This window comes from Saccoglossus kowalevskii, chromosome 1 (genome assembly GCF_978046115.1).
Source record: "Saccoglossus kowalevskii chromosome 1, keSacKowa6.1, whole genome shotgun sequence".
Taxonomy (NCBI): Eukaryota; Metazoa; Hemichordata; class Enteropneusta; family Harrimaniidae; genus Saccoglossus; species Saccoglossus kowalevskii.
Window position 1 is genome coordinate 18,515,789 of NC_140641.1, and position 26,184 is coordinate 18,541,972.

At 34.5% G+C, this 26,184-nt stretch overlaps 3 protein-coding genes across 3 annotated transcripts in view; 2 read left to right on the top strand and 1 right to left on the bottom strand.

The window, feature by feature from the left end:
- LOC102809708 (peroxisomal ATPase PEX1-like) overlaps positions 1 to 6,285 on the top strand; it is a 57,389-nt gene extending 51,104 nt beyond the window's left edge. Inside the window, exons 18-20 of the mRNA XM_085499751.1 lie at positions 324 to 932; positions 3,227 to 3,348; positions 4,811 to 6,285. Of these exons, the coding sequence (XP_085355877.1) occupies positions 324 to 932; positions 3,227 to 3,348; positions 4,811 to 4,892 (813 nt within the window). The 3' untranslated portion in view covers positions 4,893 to 6,285. The remainder of the gene's footprint in view (positions 1 to 323; positions 933 to 3,226; positions 3,349 to 4,810) is intronic.
- A 2,137-nt stretch (positions 6,286 to 8,422) lies between these two features.
- On the bottom strand, positions 8,423 to 13,579 carry LOC102809637 (ribonuclease P protein subunit p38-like). Its single transcript, XM_006816460.2, has 5 exons — positions 13,426 to 13,579; positions 13,239 to 13,289; positions 11,768 to 11,896; positions 10,652 to 10,871; positions 8,423 to 9,032 (listed from the first exon to the last, which is right to left on the bottom strand). Exons 1-5 carry the CDS (start codon positions 13,491 to 13,493, stop codon positions 8,550 to 8,552), a joined length of 951 nt encoding a protein of 316 aa, XP_006816523.1. The 5' UTR covers positions 13,494 to 13,579; the 3' UTR covers positions 8,423 to 8,549.
- A 14-nt stretch (positions 13,580 to 13,593) lies between these two features.
- LOC100373317 (ribonuclease H2 subunit B-like) lies at positions 13,594 to 24,210 on the top strand. Its single transcript, XM_002734736.4, has 10 exons — positions 13,594 to 13,794; positions 15,568 to 15,639; positions 16,027 to 16,134; positions 16,706 to 16,779; positions 18,235 to 18,349; positions 18,682 to 18,849; positions 21,663 to 21,744; positions 21,953 to 22,004; positions 22,628 to 22,705; positions 23,295 to 24,210. Exons 1-10 carry the CDS (start codon positions 13,719 to 13,721, stop codon positions 23,409 to 23,411), a joined length of 942 nt encoding a protein of 313 aa, XP_002734782.1. The 5' UTR covers positions 13,594 to 13,718; the 3' UTR covers positions 23,412 to 24,210.
- Positions 24,211 to 26,184: the final 1,974 nt, after the last annotated feature.

Genomic DNA, 26,184 nt, shown 5'->3' on the forward strand with positions numbered 1-26,184 from the left:
CACAGTTTAATGTGTTCATGTGAGCACAGTTTAATGTGTTCGTGTGACCAGTTATAATGTGTTCGTGTGACCACAGTTTAATGTGTTCATGTGACTACAGTTTAATGTGTTCATATGACCACAGTTAATCTTGTATGTGTTCATGTGACCACAGTTTAATGTGTTCATATGACCACAGTTAATCTTGTATGTGTTCATGTGACCACAGTTTAATGTGTTCATGTGACCACAGTGTATCTGGTATGTGTTCATGTTTGTACTTTGTTTATTTCATATGCATACTCGGTACATGTATGCATGACTGTATTGTGTGTTTTCTACAGGACGAGAGATTAGAGATCATCCAGGCACTGTCAACAAATTTAGAATTAGATGAAGATGTGGATTTATCAGTGTTAGCAGATCAGTGTGATGGATTTACTGGTGCGGATTACAAGGCTCTACTCTACAATGCACAGCTGGAAGCAATCCATGGATTAATTGTCAATAAAAGATCACAAGACTATGAGATGGAACCATTCAATGATCGAATTCCGGAGAAAATGAGTCCTAAAGACTGGCAGCTAACATTCTTTGAGAGCATGGAGCAATATAGCGAAACCGGGAAAGCAAAAAGTGGGAATGATGATGATGTTGCTGCTGCTGCTGCTGCTGCTACTATGGCAACCGATCAAGATCTCGGTAGATCCATAACTGAGCCCTGGCAGTTTGCCAATGTGCAGCTAGATAACCATGGCAACGTGACTGTCAATGGGAAGAACAATGCTCTGCCTAAAGAAGACACTGAATTCGGAGGGAAGCAGAAAGTTGTGTACATGCCAACTGTGAGAGATGGTGTAGTGGATTCTGCTAGCATTGTACCGGACTCCATCATGACAGAGCTGAACATCATTAGAAGAAACTACAACCAACAAGAATCAAGATCAAATAAGGTAATGATTTGAAATATAATGTTTTTACTAAATATGATTGCTGTCATAACTAATTTCTAATTAACTTTATTTCTGTAAAATATGTCCTTGCTTTGCTATTTTCAAGTACTGTTAAATCTGTTCTGGATCAAAGCATGCGCACTGTGTTTTGTCAAGTCAGCCATGTACATTTTCACTCCAGTGATTCTGTCACGCTTCACTGCTACTAATCATTGCAACAGCTGTGGGTATTCGAAAAGTATGTATAACCGAAATGTGTGACATAACACCTTTTTTGTAGATTTGTTTGTCTGGAGTCACATTTTAAATGATGCAGATTATCGTTGTCATTTCAAAATGACTACAGGGGTGGGTGGGGTGTTATGAAATAAGCAGCATCAGGAATTATATGAAGGGGTTTTGAACATGACATTGTTTAAATACAAATCTCGAAATGCGCACACACAGAAATTGAGTCCCAAGCGACGATAACAACACGCGCTAAAACACAAAGGCTCATGACGCTTGTTTGTAAACAATGACACGCTATGGCCATCTGACACATGCGTAGGTGAGGACTCCCCTCGCTATAAAATTTTTATTGGATTGTTTAAGTTGATTACCTTATCAATAGTTAATTAGGACATTATGTTGTACAATATCTCAGTAGCAGAAACTGTTTTTTTGACATGTCATTAGGCCACACTGATTTAATTTTATGGATGACATCCTCTGAAGACCCCAAAACTAATGTGAGAGGGCGAAAAAAAAAAAGAATCCGGCCAAAAAAAAAAATGCTGCTAAAACAACAGGACTACGGAGCTATTATTACGAATTTAACCAGTGTATCAAAAAAACAACAAGTCTTAATTTGTAGGAGGCACATGCTGATGTACACATTTCGTACTGTATTACTGTCACAGGTATCATCACTTTTGATTTTGAAAAGGCAAGAGGATAAGGCAGATGTTAGCTTTGCCAAAAGCATACACATCAACTCAATAATAAAGAAAAACTTACTGTGTTGTATTGAAAAAAAAAAAATAATTAAAAATGAACAATAAGTTTGTCAACAGCAACCTGGAAATTAACTTCTTTGACATTCAAACTACAGCTTTTAAAGTGACACTTCAGATAGACTAAGTGTAGACACAAATGCTCTAGAACTACTTCAACTATGTAACAAATTATAAGAGGCTCGATATTGAAAAAAAAACACCAACAGAGAGTCAACAAAAATTTGGATGCAGAAAATTATGTACATGTATCTTGATGAAAATGGGTCATATGATCAAAATATTACTGAATGTGTGTGCAAGCAAATTATCTGAATCAGAAAATGAAAAAAAAATAATAAGGGGACTTCGGCCAAGGAGCTTCTGCTGCTTTCGTTGCAGTTTTGTCGACTTCAATCGGACAAAGCAACCGAACTGATTTGTCGCCTGACCGACTTTTAGGCCACCATACACCTCCACTCCTCTCCCATTTCTCTCATCATTGCAGAAGAAACGCGGGACAGCCACTCTGGACACTATGTTCTCAAAGTTGTCTGGGCAAAACTCGCTTGCCGCTACCGACCTCTCGTATAGCTGTGTAAACGTCTCCCTGGCCAACGTCAATTGCGTACAAGTCTACAACAATCCCTCCGTTTCACCTCTGAACTTTTATGCTCACGTATTTTGGTGGTGTGGTCGCCATGTTGGATCATTTATGGCAAAATTTGCATGTTTTGAGGCAATCTCTTTCCCATAGGTCTTTGCGCTTTACGTAACGCGCATCTAACTGTGCGGAGTTTGGTTTTGAGGTAGTCCAAAACGAGTTTTACAACAAGTCGGCGCTTTGCGACAATATGAGTCGGCAAGTTCCGAACAGAAAACTGATCTGTGGAGACTCGTCATCAGAGATTTTTTTTTTTTTTTTTGAGAACAGGCGAAAACTAATGCGCACGCGGATGTCATCCATAAAATTAAATCGGTGTAGCCTTAACACAATTAAAAAAACATGTAGTTTCTTCAAAAAATGGTTTGGTAATATGTCATAATTGTGAGAATAAAGAATGAATTTATTGATGTAATTGTACAGAAATGACAACAGCTGGCACCTGAGTCCTCTGAAAATTGCTAACCGACAAAAAAGAATACATCAAACGAGGAATGTTGTTACGCAATGTGTATCTCTGCTACAAATGGTTGAAGTCCAAATTGACTCCAATTCCTTTTGTTTTTTAACTCACGAAAATGACAAACCACTACTGTTCAGTAGTCTATGAAAAATGCAAGAGTTATGTTATGCACACAGTGTTTTATTTTCACCAGACGAACGATGCTGATTCGAGACAAATGAAGTCTATAAACATAAGCCAAGACCATTTACTGAAAGCGGCAAGCTCCATGAGACAGTCAGTGTCTCCTAGTGAAAGAAGGAGATATCAACTTATGTGAGTAACCTTTGACCTACCAGTAGGTCAAAGACCTATTTTATCAAGTTTAACAAAAAAATATCAGTATAGAACAAAATAAATGGGAATATATTTATGTATATTGAGTTGTCGTTACAGACAGGCAAGCTGAAACTTGTTGTCATGACAATCAATGAGTGAGACAAATTGGTAGATATCTCTACTATCTAGTCAGGTTATGTAACCTTTGAACTCTTACTATTATAAATAATCAATAGACTAAGGAAGCTCAGAAAGGTTTCCTGTGAAGACATTTAAATACAGTCGTCATTTTGTGATTAAGTAAAAAAAAAATACCAAGATCAGAACATACATATCAATTGTGGAGTTTGATAAGAAATTGCGCATCTAAAGAATTGCTGCTATCTATTCCACAAACACATATAACTTGAAGCCATAAATTTATGTGAAAGACAAATAAAGTCTGTGGACGAGAGTACATTGAACTGTTGTAATAGACTGTTTGCATGCGATATCACAATTTCTGATTCTCGAATTGATAGTGTTTGCACAATAATTGTTTGTGTGCAGAAGGTAGGACAGATTTAGAACGTTCCAAACGCACAGATTCGCAGTACAACTAACATCAATGTTCCAACTCGCAACAAAAATTCCCCTCAAATAAAACTGCCATCATCTTTCAACTAACTCATACCAGCCTCTGAAAATTTGTACACTATTCTGCCTAAAGCGAGAATAACGAGCATGCAAATTGTTTTTGGCTATGGCTTAATATTATCATATTTTTTGCAGGTATTTTGAAAATCTATGTCACGGTCATATTTACTCAGCGAAACAAACATGTACCAGCTCTATTTCTTTTCATTTTCCCTGATAAATCATCTTTTTCAACTGAAATCCATGTTTCTCAGCTGTCTTAAATAGTTCTTCTAGCTGCCCTTGTTTGTACCCACCCGTACTCACTCCGTTGTCTTTAAAAAAACTGTTTGAAATATGCCGCTGACTTCTTTCGGGGTTACATGTCTGTCGGTGCTCTATTGACTTTTTATATTTTTTTTCCTACCCTCGCCCGTTGCTAGGTAGATTATGTATGCGCAAATGAAATTACATTGCATCTGATGGTAATTAAGGAATCAGGAATTGGATTATCACAATATTTTTTGTGTATGAAACTTTCGACATAGCTCCAATATGATGGCCAATATCTGAACAATGTCATTTGAAGACCCAAATGTGCACTTAAATGACCTTATATTACAAACATGTTTGTTTGTTTGTTTGTTTCAATGGAGGTTACAGTCAATGATTAGTATCTCAAGATTTTTCATGAGGATGCAAAAACCAAAATTGTATTTGGTTTTTGTGCGTCTCAAAACAAATTCAGATGTCTATTTTATTTTGTCATCTTTTAGAATATAAAGATATATAATTTTCTTTGTAGTGTTGGGAATTATCATTTGTTTGTTTGTGTTCTTTCTAGTTATGAAAGCTTTGTGAAGTCAAGAGAAGGAAATTTTCCTCGTCAACAGTCAACAGAAGGCAAAAGAGCTACTCTGGCATAGTTACAAGAATTCAAAATGGATGCCAGTTAGAGAAGCAGTATGGGAGGAAATTTATTTGGCTGGAATGTTTTTTTCCAAAACTATTACAATCACTTTAACAAGAACACAATCCCTGCTATTAAAAAAATGCCTTGTTAGTAACATGTGCTGCTTAACAAGAGTACATTGTATGAATCAAGTAATGGATGAAATGGCCACCTGTAGGCCATTCTACATCAAAATTACAATTAAAAAGAGTTCTCTGGTTGCTAAGTCGGCATGCACATATACTGTGTGGATGGGTGGGGATGGAACGGTATCGCACATATGTAGTTTTTATGCATATCTTTTATATTGTTGTAATACTTTTTTATATCTTTGTTAAATGCCTTGGTTGTCTTTAAAAGGATGAATTATTTTCAAAATGTCTGTAAAATGCGAGAAACATATTTTTGTATTCATGCAAACTTAATGAATCAGGCCAATAACAATAGTGAGTATGTATGCTCTCCTAAATCTTTAAGAAATTACCATGCAATCTTATTACACTTGTGAAACACGGTACCATGGCCACGGTGATCATCAAATGAAAGTGGTATTTAATGTGCAACTTAAATGTATTCCTATAAAATGACTAATTTTCGCTGAGTTTAAATTTCACTGATTTAACATTTCAGGCATATTCTAATATTTTTTCTTGGAATTAATTTTCGCTATTCTCGCAACTTAAATGTGCAACTTAAATGTATTCCTATAAAATGACTAATTTTCGCTGGGTTTAAATTTCACTGATTTAACATTTCAGGCATATTCTAATATTTTTTCTTGAAATTAATTTTCGCTATTCTCGCTAAAGGAATGATTCAGTAAAAATAAAATCCAGCGAATATACCTTTTTTTCTATATTTTACATTAATCTTAAAAAAATACAAAATACCCAGAAAATCTTTTCAGCGAAAATTAATTACAGCTAAAATAAAGTATTTCACAGTACATGTACTTGATGTCTTCCGCTTTGACCTCCGATCTTTTATAAACTCTGACTGAAGGTGCTATAAATTTTTTTTGTTAAGGTATTATAGTCAAATGTTTTTGAGAGATGTATGGTATAAGTAAGTGCAATAATAGTTATTATTCTAATCCATTTAATCTATTTTTAATTCAAAAGGAAGTATTGAGCTTTAAGCAATGAATTTTGTTCTTTATTCCAGTAAAGTGTTTACAGATATCCCATTACAGGTAATTCCTTTTATGGTTTTTTTAGGTCTTGAAAAACAATTTAACAAGTCATTTTCTGGTCATTTTGCATACCAGTCAAAAATATGCCCGTCTCAGAATTTAAGGAAAAAATTAAATTTTCAAGAAAGAGCATGTTTTATGACAAATTTAAAATAAAGAAGCATTGACAATGGCATAGTCCCCTTGTTGTTTTTACCGATGGTTGATTCTCAATGTACAGTACAAATCACATACCTACCAAAGTGCTGCATGCATTATTTGTTTGTCAGTTTCAATCTACTTTGACTGGAAATGCTTAGACTGACAAGACAAAAATATGGCAAGTATAATCAGTTCTAAACAAAAACAAGTACTTGCATTACATATAGTCCCCATGAGTTCTTAAGTTTTAAAAAAAATATAAAGCTTGAACATGAATGTTCAGAGCAAAGGCTCAGAACGGCGTTCACTTAAACCACCAGTCGCCCATTTTAAATGTGAATCAAGGTTGTATAATGTACATACCAAGTCTGGACAAAATCTGTTCAAGCATGACGAAAATCTAGATCTGGAATTGCAAACAAGCAGCCTATCGGCTGAGATAGCTCCGCTGTTAGCATTGCACATTTCAATTAAAGAACTGTAGTACCTATATATGTAATATCAAAGCAATCACTTACAATTTTTAACAAGAAGTCGAAAATATCACTTTCAACCAAAAATGACAAAAATATTCACCAAAATTAGAGAATTGAAGACATCATCACAAAATGAACAAATCTGAGAGAGGTACACATGTAGTACCTATATATGCAATATCAAAGCAATTGGACTTGCGGTTTTTAACAAGAAGTCAAAAATATCATTTTTTACCAAAAATGACAAGAATATTCACCAAAATTAGAGAATTAAAGATATCACGAAATGAACAAACCTGAGAGAGGTCCACATGCAGTACCAATATATATAATATCAAAGCAATTGGACTTGCGGTTTTTAACAAGAAGTCGAAAATATCACTTTTTACCAAAAATGACAAAAATATTCACCAAAATTAGAGAATTAAAGATATCATCACGAAATGAACAAACCTGAGAGGTCCACATGTAGTACCAATATATATATATAATATCAAAGCAATTGGACTTGCGGTTTTTAACAAGAAGTTGAAAATATAACCTTTTACCAAAAATGACAAAAATATTCACCAAAATTAGAGAATTAAAGATATCATCACAAAATGAACAAACCTGAGAGAGGTCCACATGTAGTACCAATATATATAATATCAAAGCAATTGGACTACCCAAGGAACATATACACCAAGTATCAAAGCATTCGGGCTTGTAGTTTTCAAGAAGTCGAAAAAGTAAAACATTGACACGGACGACGACAATGCCGGACAATCACTCATATGATAAGCTCCGTTCGACAAAGTCGACAGCGGAGCTATAAAGCTTGGTGCAAGGTCTGATTTACAAATTATGTTGTTATCTGTAGAAATTAACTTAGCATATGAATGCAACTGTAGAAATTACATTCCGCGTATGAATACAAGTGTGGTTGGGTTACAATTAGCATAAAGACAAAGACCTGTGCATATAAACCACCAGAACAATGGTGACCAAAATAAATGAACATGATTGGTCAGAGTATTCGTTAAAAATGTTCACCAGTCTGATATGAGTTCCCTATGTCCAATGTATGTAACCAAGTTTGAACAAAATCCGTCCACAGATTTCCAAAAAAATGCTTGATTCTGATGAATTTTAGCCATCTTGATTTGAATCGCGGAACCAACTGATGTGCATATGTATCCAAAGAAACATTATGTATGTATACGTTTCAATGTAATCAGTCCAGGTATGATGGAGACAAAGGTCAAAACACAAATCCCAAAGCTGTTCATCTGCGTAAATGATTCCAGACACATTTACATTTACTGATTTTAGACAAAATGACCATCAATTTGACAAAGTTGCACAAGAGACTTGTCTGAAACATTCTTAACACAAGTAAAAACAAAATGACCACATAAGCCTGCAACCCAATATGCATAATCTTCATACAAAGTTTGAATGAAATGAATGTTTTCATCTCCAATAACAGCATCAGAAGTTAGCAAATTTTATGACCAAAACAGCCGCCAGTCAGTCATAAATGTATTGGATCAAAAGGTAACCAAAATTGACATAGATATGTAAGCCATCATACATAGTCTTTGTTTTGAAGCATTCCCCAAAAATGATAATTGGAAGTTAATAATCCTTGATATTTAAAAAATAATAATTACATTATTAATTATTTTGGGAAAGACAAAAAAATATCACTGATAACGAATTTCACAAATTGAGATTTATTTACGAGAGCTGAGGATGTAAAAAATACAAAATGGACCAAGAGAACAATATTCATAATTGTAGACTTTATGAAACTCACAAATTTTACAATAAATTAAATTTATTTACTCTTTCTTTGTTTTTTCTTCCTTTTTTTGTTCTGCCTTTTCTCATTTGGAATGTTTTTCATTTGTTTCACTGTCAGTTCATGATATTTTGTTTGTTTCTGTTTTTTCTTATCCTTGCCACCTATTTGTTGTACTTTTCTTTTTTTTGTTGGTGGCTCCAGTACCCTTTCAGCAGTGTTTACAGATTCACTCGCATCAAACGAGATTGAACCAGTTAAAACTGGTTCCTCTATACTCAAACTGGTTTGTTCCAGTTCAGTTTGATGAGCTCCAATGTTAACATTTCCAGTTTGACGTACATCATCGTTTTCCTCTTTGATTCCTGTAGATATCTCCTGCACATTTGTCTTCAGATTTGCAACTTTTTTTGCAATTTCTTCTTGATGTTTCAACCATGGTACTTCTAAAATGGGTGCTCGAGATGAAACAAACTCAACCAGTTCATCAAATATGGAACTCTCATCTTTGCTCAGTTTCTGCAAATTTCAAACAAAAGTAATTCAGATTCAGGTTCAATGTCTTCAGTATAACTGTAGGTGGGATTCTGTAAGCATTCTGCCACTTCACGACAGTTTGATGCATCAAAGAAAATAGCAAGCGTGTGTCAAATTCCTGGCACTGCACAAGGGAAACTATTATTGAAGGAATCCATTTCTCCCGAATTACATTGGAATATAAATTTCAGTTTACAGATTGAATGGCATGTCACTGATGGATTCAGACTTGCTACTGAGTTTTATCCTATATTTTGGGATATCCTTGATATATGAAGTCATTTGTGTCATAATATAGTACTTTCTTGCGAATTTAATTCACCATAGGCAACTAGCAGCGTTTATCATAATGAAAACTAAGCTGAGAAGATTCCAATAAATAAATTTTATCAATTTTTGAGTATTTCTACAAAAAAAGAACCGATTTCAACACCAAAATAATATGTTTAAAGCCACATGTATGTAACCAAGTTCTTGCCAGAAATGTGCTTTATTGAGCTCAAACAATGAATGTAAACAAAAATGGATGTAAACAAAAACACCAGCCTTTCTACCTTTAAGAAAAACAACAAACTCAGTCGTGTCTAAGCAGCAGTTCCCCACATTCATCCACAGGTGCTTGACAATAAACAAACCATCACACGCAAGTCTAACAGCTGACGTAATCAAAGTATGCCCCAGCACATTACATTTCAGAGAGAGAAAAAAAACATCTGCTTATAAGGATAATATGATTTTAAGGTAATTGATGATACCCTAATTATAACTCCATAGATGACAATGTTAGCGTTTGGGTGAATTCTGGCCACTAAAACACATGTTGGTCAGCTCAAGCTCTTACAAAATGAATGTAAACAAAACACACAGATTTGTCAGGCTCTCAATATTCTCAGAAACGCAGGCACACAGTTTTGAAGTGTCTTATCAAGAGTTGCCCAGATCCACAGGTCATGCACCGGTACTTGTCAATAAACAAAGCAACAAACACAAGACTAACAGCTGATGTCATTGAAGTACGCCCTCGTACATCGCATTTCAGATACGCGATGAAAGAAATTCCATTGGATAACAATCGTAAAATTTGAATGCTAGGAATGCTGATATGCTAATTAGTGGCATGAGACCTTAAAGACCTGAATGGATTTTAATATGGTGCAAGTATCATGCCCTCAGTGGCCAGTAATCAGTTGTCTGCAAGTACGCCCTCATTGGCCAGCAATCAGTTATTGGTAAGTACGCCCTCATTAGCAAATAATGCGAAAAGGAGTATTAACAATTTCTGTCTTTAAATTCAGTTTTATGCTAAATTAGCAGCTTCTGAAATTAAAACCCAAAAAACTATTAATCCTTTGGCATAATTACATATTTATACTACAAAGGGATGTCAAAAAAATGCATATCGTCCCAAGAATTCGGCAAAACTGCATGACAGACTGCCTTTTATAAACTAGGAATACAAGTGAAATTTTAACATACAAGTTTTCAAATTAAAATCGTAAGCTATGAATATAAAGGTGGATTCACCATGTCCTATATTAGGCTTGCTCTATGAAATCATATAATAATCTTACAATAAATTTTTATTTTATTAATTACACTACCTTGAATCCAATGGCCAATAACGATGTAAAACCAAATATTGGCGAAAGTATCTCACTTAGTCTGGTTAAACACACAGCTGATGTATTACGAGACACACATAAAGGTATCAGATGCGCTGTCAACATTACAGGTTTGGCGGATTTACATACAATAGCCAGTCTTATCAGATCACGTTCCAAGCCTTTGGTGACTTCATTGATACCAAGTGCTAACTGGGATCTGAAATTATACAATTAACATAAAATGAAATATCAATTGAAATCGAAAATTATCGTATGACTGTGACATTTTTGGGACTACTATTGCATGCGTCAGAATACATACTTTTGTAGTGGTGTTATATGTCACCTGGTCACCCGAGTGTATTGATATGTAAAAAGTAGTGCCGTGGGTGTAACTGAAAATGGCGGAATAAACAAGAAGTTAAATTTGAAAGCTCTCTGGTGTCTTTTAATGTTTCGTGTGTTCCTGAGTCAACACATCACAATGATACATGGTTCAGAATTGTGGAATAGTCAAAACACAAACTGATTTAATATTTGTAGTGTATAATAATGATATTTGAGACATAAGAATTAGAAATAGGGAATATTTAAAATGGGAAATAAAAGAAAAGCCTTTCAAACAAGAAGACTGTCAGCAACAGCTCTGCACAATTTTGAAAACAATGTGATCCACATTATTTAAAATGATAATACTCTAGACATGTTAAAAAAAAAAGGAATAAATTTACTTGTGATTTATCACAAAGCATCTATGTACCAAGTTTAGTTTAAATCTGAAGTGGTCCTCGAGATGTCAAAAAGTTGACTAATTTATGCAAATACCTTTTGAGCAGCTAAAAATTGACTAAATTATGTAAATGAGGTAATCAATATGCACATATTTCAATCCTAAACTATTATCATGGATGTGGAGCATTCCAGACCACCAATATACCAAGTTTCATTTAAACATAATCAGACATTCTTGAAATGCCTGTGGGTAAGCTATCATATGCAAGTCATGTGCAAGCAATCCTAGTTATATGCAAATTATATGTAGATAATATGTAAATTCATTGTTACTTATTACTCGCAACCTATCACAGACGCGCATACCATTTCAACTCGCACCTCAAATTTGATGAGTTTACTGTAGTTTCTTCTGGTTTTTCAGACACTTCCAGTGCTTTCATCTTTGCAGTCTTTTTTCTGTTTTTAGACTTTCCCTTCTTCAACTGATCTTTTAAAGGCTGAAAAATACTGCAACAAAAGTTTGTGTTGATATTTGTTTCCCTCTCTTAAAGAATACAGTGACGACACAGGCAGATATATATATAGTGCCCTAAAGCGGTGATGTAGTAAAAGCCTTGTCTTTTTCCAAACCGAATATCTCTCCATTAGAGTAGAACGTATCTAGAATCCTATTACTCGGAACTGAAGAGAGAATTAGTTCAACAAGTCTGAGAACACCATACAGTCCTTGTTATCTACTAATAATATAAATCGATAATATGCTAATATGTAATTTTGTTTGTTCATTTATTGCATTTTTGAATGACTGTGTTTTGCCAATCAGCACAAAATATATCTCAAGAGTTGAATTATATTATTTTGGAAACAACAAATGACAAACAATTATTAATAAAACAGTCACAAATGCTAGATTTGTTCGGTCCTGATATCCTGATATCAAAATTGGAAATGAAGAACATTTCATCATGGAATGTCTTAGGTGCCAAACGAAAGAACAAAAGTTATTTAAAGTGGGAGGGTCGTCACCTGCATACGCGCAGGAATTGAGACCCAAGAGACGATAACACACACTAAAAACGCAAAGGCTCATGGGTATACATTTCCACTCCAGTGATTTTATCACGCTTCACTGCTACTAATCATTGCAACAGCTGTGGGTATTCAAAAAGTATGTATAACCAAAATGTGTGACATAACACCTTTTTTGAAGATTTGTTTGTTTGGAGTGGCATTTTAATGATGCAGATTATCGTTGTCATTTCAAAATGGCGACAGGCATGGGTGGGGTGCTATAATAATAAGCAGCATCAGAAATTATATGAATGAGTTTTGAACATGACATTTTTTAAAAACAAATCTCGAAATGTTAAAGCGGGAGGGTCGTCACCTGCACATGCGCAGAAATTGAGTCCCAAGCGACGACAACAACACGTGCTAAAAACGCAAAGGCTCATGGGTAGACGCTTGTTTGTAAACAATGACACGCTATGGCCATCTGACGCATGCACAGGTGACGACTTAATTATATCAATATTTCAGAAGAATTAGAAAGTGATGTCCAGATATTTAAATATATTATGAGTTCAAGAGAAGACGTACTAATAAGACAAGTTGGTGAATACTTATACAAAATATTTGAAATCAGAAAATAACAATAACTGACATTTTACTTTATAGTTTTATGTGTATTGTACTATATTACTAACATTTTATTTATCATTATTATTATTATTATTATTATTATTATTATTATTACTACATAAATAAACCTCACCCCGGACCTCATTCCACGCTTTTTCCGGTTATGTGCTTAAGACCTGATTCCAGGCCGGTGCAATTCAATACCCACCTTTTTATTTCGTCTAATATACGTACTTGCTCTCCTTGGTGTAGTCTTGGCCTGGTGAAATAAAAACAAACAAACAAATTTGAACTTCGTTATATGCTACGCAAAACTCAACTTCACCTTCAATCTAAATTTGAGCCCGGTGACATTACATAATTTCGTAGTTACATGGTGCAACATTCACTCTTACCATTGTAGTATTCCATAGGGAGAGTCCATGGAATTTTTCACAGTGAAATTGTCTTTTTTGGTCGCCATCACACCATAAATTCAGTAAAATGAACATATAAACACAAATCTGGGAAACAACGTGCATGTTTGACCTCTAACCTTAGTCACCTGACTTGAATGTCATTTCCCATCAGGCTTTTAATTCTTGCCGCGCTTTTTATTTTTCTTTGGGTCAAGGTTCGACGGCTGGAAGAAAACAATATTGGTTGTTTTGTTTTGATGCTTCACTTCAAATATTGAATATATGTAACGATGCCCAAGATACCGAAGGCAAAAATCAAACCACCAGTCGAAAAGGACAAAAGCCAATGGGTGCTCATTACACCAGGTATATTACAATTTGAAACTTTATTTTATGATGTCATCGTCATTTTTAATTTCGATCATGGACTTGGAATGGATGATCGATGTGTGATTTTATTGAGAATTCTGTAGACGTGTTGTCCTTAAATTAGATGAACAAATTACGAGCCAACTGTTTATGTCGAAAGAGGGTCAGAAGTCAGATATCTTAAAGTTAAAGTTCCTGGTGTATTTCAGTGATACATGTAACAGTTGAATGTTCATAATATAGCACTGTACGTGATATAAATTTTCTTCGTATTTTACAAAACATTTTTCAGTTTTACTACAGCTTGTAGTAACAAATTTCCATGATTACATCAGGATACCTATAATACGGGGTGGACCATTAGCAACTCTGAGGGGGGAGGGTCAGAAAAACTGTACAAAATGACTTTTCCTTTTTTTTGTTTCCATGATAAAATTGCTGTAATTTTTTTTTTCAGTGTATGGAATATTTTTTCTCTAGATTTAGATTTTTAATATCTGTTATTGATCCCTGCAGAATTTTTTCCAGGGTTTTTGTCTTGTACAAATAATTTATTCACAACTCTACCCCCCCCCCCCCCTCCACCACCACCACGATAGTTTCTAATGGTCATGTTTAACTTTAATACTGCTCAAATGGACTAAGTGTTCAAAACGTCATAAAAATTTTCAAAATGCCACCGATGGTGCGCGTCGCACAATCTTTTTTGCTAGCTGTCAAACAACTTGTCAATTCAAAACATCAATGCGCTAAAGTGAAAAGGTTGACGCACGAAAAAAATAAAAGTTAACCCACCAACCGTATTTTCTCTAAACTACGCCCACTGACAAGAAGTCAAACAAAAAGAAAACTGCTGGAGGTTATTCGTTCTGAACGTCTCTAGAAAAAATCAACTTCAATGGTGGCTAGAAAATATTGACCACGAGCTAGTGAAGTATGTTGCTGCTCTGCGAAGTTCTGGATATACCAGTTTACTTGCAATAACACAAATAACGACAGAAGATATTCCGGAATTTGAGCAGTATTACCTTTTTAATGATTCACATGTGATGCAATACTGTAGAATACTTTATTTTCGCTTGGAATTTATTTTCGCTATTTGCGCTGAAGGGATGTTTCCGTGAAAATAAAATCCAGCGAATATACTTTTTTTCCTATACTTCACATTAAACTCCTCAAAAATCAGTGAAAATAAATTCCACACAAAACGCCCAAAAAGCCTTTTCAGTGAAAATTAATTCCAGCTAAAATAAAGTATTCCACAGTATCATAAAAAAAAATTGTTTTCTTATTTTTTTGTAGTATACTACCGGACTGCTATTCTAACAATTGGGGGGGGGGATTGAAACCAATTTTATTTAATTGATTTTCTCTCTGATTGACCACATCTCAGCTTAAAGAGACAATGCATATGACTTCAAATCATTCTATTTAATAATTTATCTTGTTAGGAACTTTTTAGTGTGATTTGTCATAAAAATGTTGTTATGGCACTAAATATAGCAGAAGTGCCCCTGTTAATTTTACTTTAGGCTTAGCTAATACTTAGCGATCTATTGAAAGTAAGTCTCCAAGACTCGTTGGATTCGTTTACTAAAAGTATATCTGCAGTTGAGTGACCATTGTGCGGTTCATCCAGGCCAAATAGAACTCTAATACTGCAGCACAAATTATATGATGTTATAAACAGTTTATGGTCAGAGTGAGTGAGTGTTTTCACTAGTAGGAATCATGTTGGAATTGAACTTGAATCACGCTTTTCTTTTCAAGAATCCAGTGTCAGTGAAGTCAAACCAAATGATGAAGAACCATGTTTTGTAAAATTACGTCATCCCAAAACAGGTTTGTTTATATTTCATTTCTGTATGAAGACCTTATGTAAACTTGTTGATTTCACAAACAAATGTTGTTATTGACAAATACATGCGTACTGTTGACCATGGAACTCAAATGCAGTATAGAATCCTAATTCACTTACAAACCCATTGCAAATGGTCAAAGAGTGATGGCGTTTAAGCTTGCTGATATCCCTTTTCATGGCATTTAAACTCCACCACCGGTGTAACATATTCACACCTGCGTAGGCTACACTGGCAAAAAAAAAAACAACTGTATTGTAGAGCTGTATGCTGCCTGTAACATAAGGAGTGAAATATGTGCCTTCTGTAACAACCCTGCGGGTTTATGAAATGTAACATCTAATAACGTATCACCATTTGCTATTTACAGAACAAGGTGCAATGTTTATGTTGACAAACAACAACACAGAAATCCTTGAGGTTTTGCGATTTGATGATCAGTACAGATCATGGTTTATAGGAGAAACAGTTCAGCAAGGTGAGACCCAGCAATCCCTTCATGTTAAATTGGTCCTGAATTTTTGAGGTTGTGCTATGATGACATAATCTACTGTAAAATACTTTATTTTAGCTGGAATCAATTTTTGCTGAAAAGACCTTTTGGGTGTTTTGTATGGAATTTATTTTCACTGATTTTTGACAAGTTGAATGTAAAATATAGAGAAAAAAGTATATTTGCTGGATTTTGTTTTCACTGAATCATTCTTTCAGCGAAAATAGCGAAAATTAATTCCAAGCCAAAATAAGTATTTTACAGTAACTGGTACTGCCAGTATTTACATGAGTGTTATGTCATACATTAGTATTACTTCATTGAGGAAAGCCGTTATACAAGTGTAAATAGATTATAGTGTACCGAAACATGAACTTGTCAAGTTAATTTAATTTAAAACCATGCATTTATTCTAAATACTGAGTGAATATGATTTAATATGCAAATTTGAATGTTATTTTGCAGATTTGTAACCTAAATCTGCTGACTAATATGTTAGAATGTGAATCCTTATTTAATGTGTCAAGCGTTTCATAAGATAATTGTTTTATCATAGATGGAAGTATGTTCATGTCTACTGCTATTGATCCACTGTTTTTATTGCTACCGTACATCGTTAAAGCTGATAAGGTGAGTATTGATATTATAGCAAAATTCATTACGTTCTGGTTGGCTTGTTCTGAGCTAAGGGCCCTGTCCTTCTCGGACGGTTGTGTTGCCTTTATGGAAAATCAAGCTGTGCTAAAGACATGAATCAGTTTTCTCGCCAAGAACAAAATCCTAGGGCATGATCCACAGCCGATCATCATCCCCCGTTTGGCCAATATTGTTGGCCCGGAGGATTAGGAGGAGTTGCTTTTATGCCCGGTTCGAGCTTTGAGTTGCTATGAGAGACATACTAGGAATTTGAAGCAGGGCAGCAAGCACATGTTATGCATGTGTTATGGCCATGGTAAGCAGGCAGACTGGCTTCCCCGACTCCCCATTTCTAGGTGGATCACTTCGACAGTGTTTGAAATTTATGACCTATTGGCGTCCTCAGCACGTGATCTACAGAGACACCAAGTACGAGCGCATGAGGTCCGTGCGATCGCTAACTCATCAGCTCTTGCGTCAGGTGCCGCCCTTGAACACATACTTATGGCAGCTTCTGGAGAACGCAAAACGTCTTTATCAATTATTACTTATAAGACACGTAATCCATTGAGGAAGTTCTTTTTAGGGTGGGTCCCGCCGTAGCGGGTTAGACTTGGTTTGTTGACCCATCCTGGATGACCACAGGCATCCCTGCGTATAGGCGATGGAGCAGTCTTGGCTACATATTTGTGCGGAGAAGTTTCTCCCGTCAGTACTCCTTGGACATTTCCAGGTCTCGCTTTCAGCCTATGCTCTCATGCAGAACTGTTTTTGCCTCTTCTTTTTGGAATGCTAGTTACTTATTTCGAGTACTCCTTTATTTTCTGTTTTGCTTGGAAACACACCACCCCTCGGCATCTGACTGACTGACAGTTTAAAATAGTCATTTTGACTGACCAGAGTCAATGGTGGGTAATTGAACGTACCGAATTTAGGCAGAAGGTTTTTAACCCACCTATTCACCTAGTTCATACCCACTATAGACTCCAGGTCCTTCCACCCCCCAACCCCCCATTTTCTACAGCGATTGGCTTTAGTCCTCGTATACGAAGAAAACAGGGGAGTGAATATAAGGCAAGATGGCGCTGACCTCTTGACCTTTGTCACATGTTACCTTACCTGGAAGAAAATCTATGAGGTCATGGGGCTTCCCTTGACCCAGATTTCTCTTTCCGTCATTGGCTGAATCGCTGATTAATGCCTACAGTTCTAAATATTCATTATTGCCCTCTATCAAATATGTATATTTCAGTATGTGCATCAGTTGAGAATGCATGCTTTACAGCCTTGTTTTGTCCAAATTTAGAAACAATGAAAGAAAAATTCAGTTTTCATGAATAATCATGAATTTAATAATGACAATTTCAGAATAAAAATTAAAAAAAATCTATTCAATTGGAATTTGAATTTGTATTGATAACAAAAATATATAACATTTATTGATTTCAGAGTAGTATGTTTATGACATTGGATCAGATTGTTACAGATGAAGATTACCCACAATGCATCAAATTACTCAGCTGTAGTGGTATTTCAGACTTGTGTCATATCACTGATAGCAAAGGTAGAAGAACTGAGTCAATTACTTATTAAAATAAACATCCTTCCAAATGTTGCTTTATTATTACATGCACTCTCATCATCTACAATGAATTTCTAATAACAAATACAGTGTGTGTGTGTGTGTATATGTCTCTCTGCAGATCTATTTAGTTTTTTTTGCTCAAATCTTTATCAAAATTAATTAACTACTTTACTTATATGCATAATAAGTTTATGAGTTTCAAGGTACATTTCACAATTATGTATCAATAAATTGTGTCTGTTGTTTAAATTGTCCAGATTTTTTGGAATATTTCTCATATTTGTTGGTTTTGATTGATACTTTATTAACAGGGAATGAAGACTTCAAAGCCTACAGATTGAACAAAGATAAGCTGATGGAATGGTTAAAACTGAAAACTGAGAGACTAGCAGACTGCCTGGAGAAGCACAGTATCCATGCAGTGGGTGTGAAAGCAGAGACATTTGTACGAAGTAGTAAGGATAATAGTGTTACTAGAGGTAATGATTAGTTAACATTTGTATGGAGTAGTAAATATAATAGTGTGACTAGAGGTAATGATTAGTTAACATTGGTATGGAGTAGTAAAGATAATAGTGTTACTAGAGGTAATGAATAGTTAACATTTGTATGGAGTAGTAAATATAATAGTGTTACTAGAGGTAAAGATTAGTTAATATTTGTATGGAGTAGTAAATATAATAGTGTTACTAGAGGTAATGATTAGTTAACATTTGTATGGAGTAGTAAAGATAATAGTGTGACTAGAGGTAATGATTAGTTAACATTTGTATGGAGTTGTAAAGATAATAGTGTTACTAGAGGTAAAGATTAGTTAACATTGGTATGAAGTAGTAAGGATAATAGTGTTACTAGAGGTAAAGATTAGTTAACATTGGTATGAAGTAGTAAGGATAATAGTGTTACTAGAGGTAAAGATTAGTTAACATTGGTACGAGGTAGTAAAGATAATAGTGTTACTAGAGGTAATGATTAGTTAACATTGGTATGAAGTAGTAAGGATAATAGTGTTACTAGAGGTAAAGATTAGTTAACATTGGTATGAAGTAGTAAGGATAATAGTGTTACTAGAGGTAAAGATTAGTTAACATTGGTATGAAGTAGTAAGGATAATAGTGTTACTAGAGGTAAAGATTAGTTAACATTGGTACGAGGTAGTAAAGATAATAGTGTTACTAGAGGTAAAGATTAGTTAATATTTGTATGGAGTAGTAAAGATAATAGTGTTACTAGAGGTAAAGATTAGTTAACATTGGTACGAAGTAGTAAGGATAATAGTGTTACTAGAGGTAAAGATTAGTTAACATTGGTACGAAGTAGTAAGGATAATAGTGTTACTAGAGGTAAAGATTAGTTAACATTGGTATGAAGTAGTAAGGATAATAGTGTTACTAGAGGTAAAGATTAGTTAACATTGGTATGGAGTAGTAAAGATAATTGTGTGACTAGAGGTAATGAATAGTTAACATTTGTATGAAGTAGTAAAGATAATTGTGTGACTAGAGTTAATGAATAGTTAACATTGGTATGGAGTAGTAAAGATAATAGTGTGACTAGAGGTAATGGCAAGTTAACTTTTGTATGAAGTAGTAAAGATAATTGTGTGACTAGAGTTAATGACTAGTTAACATTGGTATGGAGTAGTAAGATAATAGTGTGCCTAGAGTTAATGACGAGTTAACATTTGTATGAAGTAGTAAAGATAATAGTGTGACTAGAGGTAATGGCAAGTTAACTTTTGTATGAAGTAGTAAAGATAATTGTGTGACTAGAGTTAATGACTAGTTAACATTGGTATGGAGTAGTAAAGATAATTGTGTGACTAGAGGTAATGAATAGTTAACATTGGTATGGAGTAGTAAAGATAATAGTGTGACTAGAGGTAATGGCAAGTTAACTTTTGTTTGAAGTAGTAAAGATAATAGTGTGACTAGAGGTAATGGCAAGTTAACTTTTGTATGAAGTAGTAAAGATAATTGTGTGACTATAGTTAATGACTAGTTAACATTGGTATGGAGTAGTAAGATAATAGTGTGCCTAGAGTTAATGACGAGTTAACATTTGTATGGAGTAGTAAAGATAATTGTGTGACTAGAGGTAATTAGTTAACATTTGTATGGAGTAGTAAGATAATAGTGTGAGCAGAGTTAATGAATAGTTAACATTTGTATGGAGTAGTAAAAATAATAGTGTGACTAGAGGTAATGAATAGTTAACATTGGTATGGAGTAGTAAAGATAATTGTGTGCCTAGAGTTAATGACGAGTTAACATTTGTATGGAGTAGTAAAGATAATAGTGTGACTAGAGGTAATGAATAGTTAACATTGGTATGGAGTAGTAAAGATAATTGTGTGACTAGAGTTAATGACGAGTTAACATTTGTATGGAGTAGTAAAGATAATTGTGTGACTAGAGGTAATTAGTTAACATTTGTATGGAGTAGTAAGATAATAGTGTGACTAGAGGTAATGAATAGTTAACATTGGTATGGAGTAGTAAAGATAATTGTGTGACTAGAGTTAATGACGAGTTAACATTTGTATGGAGTAGTAAAGATAATTGTGTGACTAGAGGTAATTAGTTAACATTTGTATGGAGTAGTAAGATAATAGTGTGACCAGAGTTAATGAATAGTTAACATTTGTATGGAGTAGTAAAGATAATTGTGTGCCTAGAGTTAATGACGAGTTAACATTTGTATGGAGTAGTAAAGATAATTGTGTGACTAGAGGTAATTAGTTAACATTTGTATGGAGTAGTAAGATAATAGTGTGACCAGAGTTAATGAATAGTTAACATTTGTATGGAGTAGTAAAAATAATAGTGTGACTAGAGGTAATGAATAGTTAACATTGGTATGGAGTAGTAAAGATAATAGTGTGACCAGATTTAATGAATAGTTAACATTTGTATGGAGTAGTAAAGATAATTGTGTGACTAGAGTTAATGACGAGTTAACATTGGTATGGAGTAGTAAAGATAATAGTATGACTAAAGGTAATTACTAGTTAACATTGGTATGGAGTAGTAAAGATAATAGTATGACTAGAGGTAATGACTAGTTAACATTTGTATGGAGTAGTTAAAATAATAGTGTGACTAGAGTTAATGACTAGTTAACATTTGTATGGAGTAGTAAAGATAATAGTATGACGAGAGGCAATGGTTAATTAACATTTCTATCAAGGTAGCAAGACAACAATCTCACTTGCTTCACTTTTATAGAAATGAAGGGAATGTGTTGATGGTAGATAATTTGTTTGGTGTCATGCCATGTTTTCATTCCTTAGATGACTATCTACGATTCTCTCACGGGATGATGTCTGATTATCTTAGTATATCATTAAGTAAAGAACTCAATCAGTTTTTAGAGTAAGTACAAATGTTCCTTAACGTTCATTACTTTGTTCGGCACAGGACTTCAGAAATTATGCAGACAATTTATTCTGTAAAATAATCAATTTTCTGAAATCTAAAATCTGAAAAATAACAAAATTTGTTTACAACAAACAAGTCCAGTTGTCAGTACCTGAGAACTATTACCATGCAAGGCTTTATTAACTATTTATTTATTTGCCAGTATTAAAGAGAAAGTGGTGGAGAAATCCTCCCCTGAGGGACCTCCTGCTAAGGTGAGTTGTTTAAGTTTTCACCATTCCTGCTGCTATCTCAGATTGTAGATCAGACCCTGCATCTTGTCTGAGCAGCTTTAGTCAAGTTGAAGATGAGATTCCCAGTTAACCAAAGGTTGGTTTAAAGCCACAACATCAACTGCAGCAGGTAGAACCTTTCAAAATTCAGCTATTGCCTATTTCGGTAAAGATCTCGGTAAATAAATGCATTAAAATGATCATTTCAATGTCATATGGTGTGTCCATTGAATTATTAAGGATCAAACGACAAAGTGTTCAATGATGAGCACAATACAACTGCTTGCTTGTGCCCTTGTGAAGTTTGTTCAACTCTGATCAAAACTGTGTGTCTATTTCTAAACCCACACTACCTAGTAGTGTTTCTGATACATGTATCAGTGGTATGTATGGTATGGTATGTATGTAGATTTCTCTCACACAGTGAATGAAGCTGGTGTTATGTGGATTTGAGTTTTTGAGTATTTTAAACACACAACAGATATTACACTCATGATTGCTTGTCTATGTTCCTAGTCCAGTGTCTCTGAAAATAATAAATCGAAACGTTACATTTCAGTTTCCAAGAATGATATATATTCACCAATCTATTCTTGTGTTCATAGAAACTAAGGTTATCCAATGGTTGTGAACCTGACGAAGACTACACCAAGTTCAATAGTACAGAATCTAACACTGTGAAGGTAAAAGTGTGTTTTATTAGCCTATATCAACGGGGCCAGTCATATCAGCTGATGACAGCAGAATGTCATCATCTCCAGTGGGATAGTAGGCATCATTTAGAAAAGCAATTCCTATTTCCCGAATTGATAGTGTTTGCACGTTTGTGCATATTGTGTGACCTGATGTCAATAAACCGGAAGGTAGAACAGATTTCAAACATTCCCAGCGCACAGAGTCGCAGTACACTGAAAAGCAATGTTTTCAACTCCCCTCATTAAATAAAACCATCATCTTTCAACCAGCCTCCGAAAATTTGCACACTGTTCTGGCTAAGCAAGAATGGCGAACATGGCAATTTTCTTTGATTATAGCATAATATTTTAATATTTTCTTGTGCCTATTCTAGAACCAAGTTAAGGCCTTTCACTCTTCCCTGACGCCTATTCAAAAGATTATACGGTGTATTGTTTGTTTTAATTGATACATTGTAATATAAACCACGGTTTATATTAGGGCTTTTACGGTAATGTTGCTTGGATCTCAACATCTGCGACTTAGCAAAAGGTCACTGTATATGTAAAGCAATGAGTTTGTTCTGTTTTCTTGTAGCCTGCTGGAAAGTTAACAAATGCTCAAAAAACCCTGAAAAAAGTGGACAAGTCTGGGATGAAGAATATCGCAAGTTTCTTTTCACCAAAGCCACCAACTAAAAAAAGGAAAAAGTGAAATGTGTACTCTCATCAATCATAGCTCCCTTCTTTGAAAGCTGTTTTCTGATTGGCTAACTCAGCAGCCAATCATATTTTGTTATTTTTTTCATTGACATCAACAATTATATCAGTGAAATTCCTTTGATTGAGCAAGTTTAAACTGAGTATCATTTCATTATTTTATTGAATTTATGAAAAATATACAAAACATTTATCAGAATGAAATTTGTTACTGTAAACTGCTTTCATTTCGTGTGAGACGAATTTTCATGAATTTCACAAGTCGATGGGAATTGTGAACATTTTGTTGTAGTGAAGATTCAACTGGTGTCATTCGACACAGACCTGCGCCAAATTTTTTACAAAACTGGCCTTAAATCCACACAATTTGGTCTTATTTGGCCCGTTTCCAGGGCTTATTTAAAGAATGAATAAATGCCTTACAGCGCCACCAAGTGTTACAGTAGTAGCACTTCCCATATTGTTATTTATTTTCTGTAATGCTCTACAAGTTCATAAAAACTTTGGCAATGTTTTGTTCAAAAACAATTGAACAATTTTTTTCGGAGGTGCCAGTAATGCCAATTTGAACGGGAAAATTAAACCCTAATTTCAGTTGAATTTATGCACAATGTTTTCCCGTAAATCAATGTTATAACATGGAGTTCATGCTGTGGAATGTAATGCAAACTCACCAATGTATGCATTATGTTGATATTTAATATTAGTCACTGCCATATTTTGTTAACTTGATGACTGTTCACAGCAATGTATATAGCTTATTTTGTGTAATAACGAATATATACGTGAAAAGACTAGTCTGATTATTTCACCTTTCTTGACAATAACAAGTTTTATTCACTTATAGCGAATTTACTAACTTTTTTTGATTTTTGGACTTTGTTGACTTCATATGAATTATTTTGTTAAAACTGTTATACAATCTAAAAAATAAATATCAAAAACAAAAAAAGAAAGAAAAACCTAGTGTGTATAAGAGGGGGCAGAGCTAATTCTTATAGTGGTTTGAGGTAGATGAGCTAATTCATATAGTGGTTTGTGGTAGATGAGCTAATTCATATAGTGGTTTGAGGTAGATGAGCTAATTCATATAGTGGTTTGAGGTAGATGAGCTAATTCATATAGTGCTTTGTGGTAGATGAGCTAATTCATATAGTGGTTTGTGGTAGATGAGCTAATTCTTATAGTGGTTTGAGGTAGATGAGCTAATTCTTATAGTGGTTTGAGGTAGATGAGCTAATTCTTATAGTGGTTTGTGGTAGATGAGCTAATTCATATAGTGGTTTGTGGTAGATGAGCTAATTCTTATAGTGGTTTGTGGTAGATGAGCTAATTCTTATAGTGGTTTGAGGTAGATGAGCTAATTCTTATAGTGGTTTGTGGTAGATGAGCTAATTCATATAGTGGTTTGTGGTAGATGAGCTAATTCTTATAGTGGTTTGAGGTAGATGAGCTAATTCATATAGTGGTTTGAGGTAGATGAGCTAATTCATATAGTGGTTTGAGGTAGATGAGCTAATTCATATAGTGGTTTGAGGTAGATGAGCTAATTCATATAGTGGTTTGAGGTAGATGAGCTAATTCATATTGTGGTTTGTGGTAGATGAGCTAATTCATATAGTGGTTTGTGGTAGATGAGCTAATTCATATAGTGGTTGTTGTAGATGATCTAATTCATATAGTGGTTTGAGGTAGATGAGCTAATTCATATTGTGGTTTGTGGTAGATGAGCTAATTCATATAGTGGTTTGTGGTAGATGATCTAATTCATATAGTGGTTGTTCTAGATGATCTAATTCATATAGTGGTTTGTGGTAGATGAGCTAATTCATATAGTGGTTTGAGGTAGATGAGCTATTTCATATAGTGGTTTGTGGTAGATGAGCTATTTCATATAGTGGTTTGTGGTAGATGAGCTAATTCATATAGTGGTTTGTGGTAGATGAGCTATTTCATATAGTGGTTTGTGGTAGATGAGCTAATTCATATAGTGGTTTGTGGTAGATGAGCTAATTCATATAGTGGTTTGTGGTAGATGAGCTAATTCATATAGTGGTTTGTGGTAGATGAGCTAATTCATATAGTGGTTTGTGGTAGATGAGCTAATTCTTATAGTGGTTTGTGGTAGATGAGCTAATATAGTGGTTTGAGGTAGATGAGGTAATCCATATACAAAATGTAGTGGTTTGTGGTAGATGAGCTAATTCTTATAGTGGTTTGTGGTAGATGAGCTAATTCTTATAGTGGTTTGAGGTAGATGAGCTAATTCATATAGTGGTTTGAGGTAGATGAGCTAATTCATATTGTGGTTTGAGGTAGATGAGGTAATCCATATACAAAATGTAGTGGTTTGTGGTAGATGAGCTAATTCATATAGTGGTTTGTGGTAGATGAGCTATTTCATATAATGGTTTGTGGTAGATGAGCTAATTCATATAGTGGTTTGTGGTAGATGAGCTAATTCATATAGTGGTTTGTGGTAAATGAGCTAATTCATATAGTGGTTTGTGGTAGATGAGTTAATTCATATAGTGGTTTGTGGTAGATGAGCTAATTCATATAGTGGTTTGTGGTCGATGAGCTAATTCATATAGTGGTTTGTGGTAGATGAGCTAATTCATATAGTGATTTGTGGTACATGAGCTATTTCATATAGTGGTTTGTGGTAGATGAGCTAATTCATATAGTGGTTTGTGGTAGATGAGCTAATTCATATAGTGGTTTGAGGTAGATGAGCTATTTCATATAGTGGTTTGTGGTAGATGAGC